At 42.3% G+C, this 5,875-nt stretch overlaps 1 protein-coding gene across 4 annotated transcripts in view; it reads right to left on the bottom strand.

Annotated features, from left to right (window-relative positions):
• Positions 1 to 5,875, bottom strand: part of Usp16 (ubiquitin specific peptidase 16) — a 30,585-nt gene that overhangs the window by 18,370 nt on the left and 6,340 nt on the right. For 2 of the 4 annotated variants that reach the window (XM_021210109.2, XM_021210110.2), the window contains exons 3-5: positions 4,716 to 4,891; positions 1,773 to 1,876; positions 235 to 338 (exon numbers count right to left, since the gene is read on the bottom strand). In XM_021210109.2, coding sequence (XP_021065768.1) covers positions 235 to 338; positions 1,773 to 1,876; positions 4,716 to 4,891 — 384 coding nt within the window. Of the gene's footprint in view, positions 1 to 234; positions 339 to 1,772; positions 1,877 to 4,715; positions 4,895 to 5,875 lie in introns of all 4 variants that reach the window. The other 2 variants (XM_029544326.1, XM_029544327.1) reach the window with 1 other exon arrangement.

The following is a 5,875-nucleotide window of genomic DNA, read 5'->3' as shown; positions in this document are numbered from 1 at the left end:
AACCTAAGAGGCAGAGACAGGAGGATGCTCTGTGTAACGCCCTCTTCTGGAGTGTCTGTAGACAGTTACAGTATAGTCAGAGATAAAAAAAAAAAAAAATAAAAAAAAAAAAAAAAAAAAAAATACCGGGGTGGGGTGGGGGTGGGGGTAAAGGAATGAGTATATAAAAGCAGCTACACAAATCCAACATTGTTATATCTAGTAAGAAACATATTGGTTTGGGTTTTTTTTAACCTGGTTTTGAAGTTGTTACGCCAGCTTGTTTTCTAACATAATCAACCACTTGGCCCAATCGGTTTGAGCTACAGTACTTGACTTCTTCGTCACACTTGTAGCACCTATAACCAGAAAAGAAAATCGACACAATGATGACTATAAGAGGGAGGAACAAATCATAATTGTCAAATTACTCTACTAAAAACAATGAAAGTAGGGCTGGCAACAGCTCGGTGGATAAAAGTTCTTGCTTCAAAATCCTGCAACCTGACTCCAACCCCCAGAACCCAGTGAAGGAGAGAACTGATTTTCCACACATGCACTATGGCAATCCTGCACAACAGGGCTCACACATGTGCACATACATGTACACACAAACACATCACACACTTAATAATCTAAAATTGTAGAGAGAAACTGAAAATAAAAACCAGTTTTCATGAGGGCTGGAGAGACAACTCTGTAGTTATAAACATGTGCTGTTTTTCCAGAAGACCCAAGTTTGGTCCCCAGGACCTGTAACTCTAGCTCTGGGAATCCTATAACTGCAGGTACCTCACTCATGAAATAAATCTACACACAGACATATACAGAGTTAAAAATAAAAATAAGTCTTAAAATGTGTTTTAGTACAACTAAGCACATTTTAAGTCTGGTTTATTAATAAATTTCACCACAATTACAGCTACACATAAGTAGAATGGAAATTCCAAACACAGGGAACATCATTAAAATTAAAAAGTGATTTTTGTCATTTTTCCCCATATAAGGTTCTAGGAATGGAACACAAAGTCTCATGCATGCTAGGCAAGTGCTCTCACACCTTAGTCCAGTAAGTCTTTTCTGGGCTGGGGGGATGGCTCAGTGCGTAAGAGCACTTGCTACAGAACATGGGAATCTGGGTCTGATGCCCTATATATACCTGCACTTACCTGTAATTCCAGTATTATCCAGTGGAGGCCCCTAGCTAGCCAGACAAACCAGCCAGCCAGCCAGCTAGCAAACAAGAACCCACTAACTTTCCTCGAGGGAGGAAAGGTCTCACACAGTAAGGTGGTAAGCAACTGCTGGGAGGCACTGCTGGGCCTCCGCACACACAACATGCACTCGAATATGTATGGACTACAGAGTCTTGTGCACACATCATTTAAACTACAGGTCAAGGCCAACAAAATTAACAAAGTTGACAAGTGACAGATGATACTCAAAGGAATATTGCTGCAAAGACAGTTAATAATATTACAATTTTGAAGATACAACATCATAAATGGCCTGACAATTGTTTTGTGGAAATTCACTATCATTTTACTATATTCTCATGTATTTGAAATGTGTACTTCCTGTCCCTATCTTTAAACTAAAACCAATTAATTCCACAAGGAAAGACACAAGGAGGTGCTGGTTCCCATGCCTTCCTGTACTTGATTTTCTGCCACGCAGTACTACATGACAAACATGTACAGGTTTACTCTTATTGCTCTTAAACACTTTCAGCAGATTCATTCTCTGGCATTTTAAATCATCTCTAGTCAGCAGGAAAAGGAGTTGAAGCTCACCAGACGCTCCAGTTGTCTAAACTAAGCACCAGATAGTGAGGCTCGGATCTCGGTGTTGTGTAGTGCTTCAAGGCGTGCTGCTCCTGAGAATCTCTGCCACAGCCCTGAGGAGCAACAATCACAGCGTCAAAGCCAGAGCCTCACCAAACTAACTTATAACCCATCATGAAGACAGAAGTACTTCAAGAACTCTGTCATCCTTACAATTTCCAAAAGATAGCTAGCTTTCCAGGGAATTTGCTTCCCCAGGACCTACTAGAGAGAACATATTCCTTCTGTCTTCTGACCTCCACTGTGGCACATCTGGGCATGATTCCTCCCTTGCTTATGTGTACACATGTACACATGAAATAAATATAGATATAAAAAATAGACTCGGGCTGGTGAGATGGCTCAGTGGGTAAGAGCACCCAACTGCTCTTCCGAAGGTCCGGAGTTCAAATCCCAGCAACCACATGGTGGCTCACAACCATCCGTAACAAGATCTCTTCTGGAGTGTCTAAAGACAGCTACAGTATACTTACATATAATAAATAAATAAATCTTTTTTAAAAAAAGTAGACTCTACAGAGTCTGGATTTTTTTTTTTTTTTGAAACTTAAATATCTATAGAAAACAGGATATTCATGGAAAAGGGCATTTTAGCACTAAAATTACTCTTCCTTTTTAACAACTTATACTTTCCAGTCCTCATTAAAACAGATCAACAGAGTGGTAGGACATTTGCCTTGTGCAACAAGGGCCTGGTCTGTCCCCACTGCACACACCCACACAATCAAGCCCATCAGTCAGACCCTCTGCCCCTGCAGAAGCCTCTGAAAGGCTCTCTTCGGCTTCTTCCATCACATGCATATTTTTCAGCTTTCTGTTCCTAAAAAAATGATGATCTTTTTAAGTACTGTCCACTCTAAAATATGAGTTGTTCTTTTAAACTCCTGTACAAACAAGCCACAACTGTAGCAACCCCCCTTACCAGTTAACCCCGTGTTCTCTTACTTGGATAAAGCAGACTCGGTGCTTTCCCAGCCGCAGAAGTGGTTCATGATACTCCATTAGTCTTAGACGCTTCACCATCCCTGCCTGGCCCCCGAACAAACCCCATCCACGGGCCTTGCTGAAAGGCTACCTTCCCAAGCAGCTGAGTCTACCCACTTATAAAACCCTATATCCTCTCCATAAACCTGTCCAGAATTTTGGGGTGCCAAGAAGGGTGCTAGTGGGACTGTGGAAACAACTAGACAAGAGCAATACGGCACTACACATGTAATACCAACAGCATCTGTGCTTTAGCTGTGAGACAATTGAAAGAATGGCACAGCACACAGACACGCCACACATACCCCACACAAACTACACACACATCCCACACACACCCCCCACACACACATCCCACACACACCCCAAACTACACATACATCCCACATACCATACACACACACACACACACACACACACACCCCACACACACCAGACACACACCACAGACACACAACACACACACACACACACACACCACAGACACCACACATATACCATAGACATCCCACATACCACACAGGCACCAGACACACACCACAGACACACCACACACACACACACACACACACACACACACACACACCACAGACACCACACATATACCATAGACACCCCACATACCACACAGGCACCCTATACATATACCTAGAAGGAAGACTGAAGATGTAAGTGATTAATTATATCAATGTCAAAAGTCTGCATCAATTTTTAAAAATACTACCACTGGGAGAACAAATTATGTAAGACTATGTGTGTAAATTTTTAGGACTGTAATAACATTTGAATCTGTAATTATCTTCATGTAATTTCAACTTTTAAATAATGAGGGACGGGCTTGACAGATGGCTGAGCAAAAAGGGGCACATACTGCTCTTCCAGCTCAGTCCCAGAACACAAATCTGGTGGCTAACAAGTGCCTGTTACTACCAGTTCCAAGGGATGTGACAACCTTTACTCGACTCCATAAACACCTGCATTCAGGTGCACACACAATCTACCACAGATACACACAATACACATCATTAAAAATAAATCTTAAAAATTTTTTTCAAAAATTAATTGTCTGTCTCATTTGGTAGATTCATGGTAAGACTGACCAGTCTAGTTTCCTAATAGACTCACCACCAGTTGGATATAGTGACTCACAGCCTTTAATCCCAGCACTGAAGAGGCCAAGGCTGTCAGATCTCTGAGTTCAAGGCCAGCCAGTTCTGTATAGTTAGTTCCAGGCCAGCCAAAGCTACATATTGGGTCCCTATCTCAGAATAGAAAGGTAGACAGACAGACAGATGAATGGATAAATGATAGACACACAGACAGATAATAGATAGACAGACACATAAATCAATACGCCACCATTTAACAATGACCAAGGACCTGAGCTTTAGTACATCAACCATACCAGTAGGCTGATGACACACAGTAGGTGACGAGATGCACCCACCAGATTCCTGATCAGGCCCTAAGATCAATGTAGTTGTGTCTCCCAGCTGCCTGAAATGCAGCTGACAATGGTAACAACCCAAGCCACCTATCCACAGAATTATCCCCAATGAAAAAAAGGGAGCTGCCTTGCAGAAGATTACAACCTCTCTCCAGGAGCAGGACCTGTGTGCACAGGCACAAAGACCTAGCCCCTTTCCTTTATTCAGGATACATGCTAAGGGCCACAGTCACTCTACAACCTACAGAGTCAGCTCTGTTGGAGCTGTTTCTTCCCTCTGCCTATTCCTATTCCTTCACTGTTACAACCATGGTACCTCAGAGAACCCTCCCAAAACACCAACGTGGAAAAAATTTTAGTCTTAAAATCCACTGACTAGAGAGCATGACATATGACTGCTGGCGTTTGCAGAGACCCACCCAGAGCTTCCTAAAGTCTCTGTTTATTAAGTCTGAGCATACCTGATGGCCACATTTAAGACACAGCCAAACCGAAGGGTCTTCTGCTTCCTCCTCAGGTTTATCTTTCACTTTATTGTCAGTCTTACAGTCTTGGCAGATATTCCATTCCACATTTACTAAAGCTTTTTTCAAATTACCTTGTTCCAACCCTTTTCTAAGATGTCTGCACATCGGTTCTACTGAAAATTAAAAAAAAAAAAAATGCAATACATAAGATTAAATTTGTCTTTTTATTGTTAATATTGACTGTATCCAAATTTCAACATTAAATTAGCTTTCAGACTATCAGAACACTCATCACCCTGCCTGACATTTGAATATTATGAGTCTGTGAGAAGGATGCCTGTGTGTGATTGTGGCAGGGTAGGGTTCTATCAACTGAGCCCTCTGCCCTCAAAAACATCAGTCCCAAGGAGACAGGAACGTCAGGAGAAGCAGCAGCATTTTCCCAGCTCCTGGCTTTCTCTGTGGTCCTGGGGAAAGGCTGTGTCCTCATACACTGGCCAACAGCACCACTCAGTGCATCCAAACTCTGCTGAGAAAGCCGTTCACAAATTTAAAATTGACCTTTTTAAGGATTTTTTTCTGTGGATATGTGTGGATGTGTATGGATGTGTGGTGTGTGCATGCAGAGGAGGCCTGGGGGCCAGGGGAGTGCTGACAGCTTGGAGTATTTGTGTGAAGCCTGGATTATGTATGTGCAATCCAAACTGGAGTCCTTACAACCACACAGCCAGAACTCTTAAGCATTTGAGCCATCTTGCAAGGACAGATATTTTATTTTGATGATCTAAATGCAATCACATCTAAGAACTCATTTCCATTTCTCTATTTTAATTAAAATAAGGCCTTTTATCATATATCTATTTCTTACTTGATCTTTGAAGGACAGGAAAAGAAGTTCTCCATTCCTTCAGTAACACACACTACCGACACCATGCTAGTCCCAGAGTTCCCCTTTTACACCTCACCCTTCTTGAGCAGCTCACATCCAACCAGGGGTAGCAATGAAGGCAATGAATAAGAACTTCTCAGGGGCTGGAGAGATGGCTCAGTGGTTAAGAGCACCGACTGCTCTTCCGAAGGTCCTGAGTTCAAATCCCAGCAACCACATGGTGGCTCACAACCATCTGTAATGGGATCTGACTCCCTTTTCTGGG

The sequence above is a fragment of the Mus pahari genome, chromosome 12 (assembly GCF_900095145.1).
Source record: "Mus pahari chromosome 12, PAHARI_EIJ_v1.1, whole genome shotgun sequence".
NCBI classification, from domain to species: Eukaryota; Metazoa; Chordata; class Mammalia; order Rodentia; family Muridae; genus Mus; species Mus pahari.
Note: the sequence above shows the minus strand (reverse complement) of the source record. Positions and strands in the feature narration are given on the sequence as shown.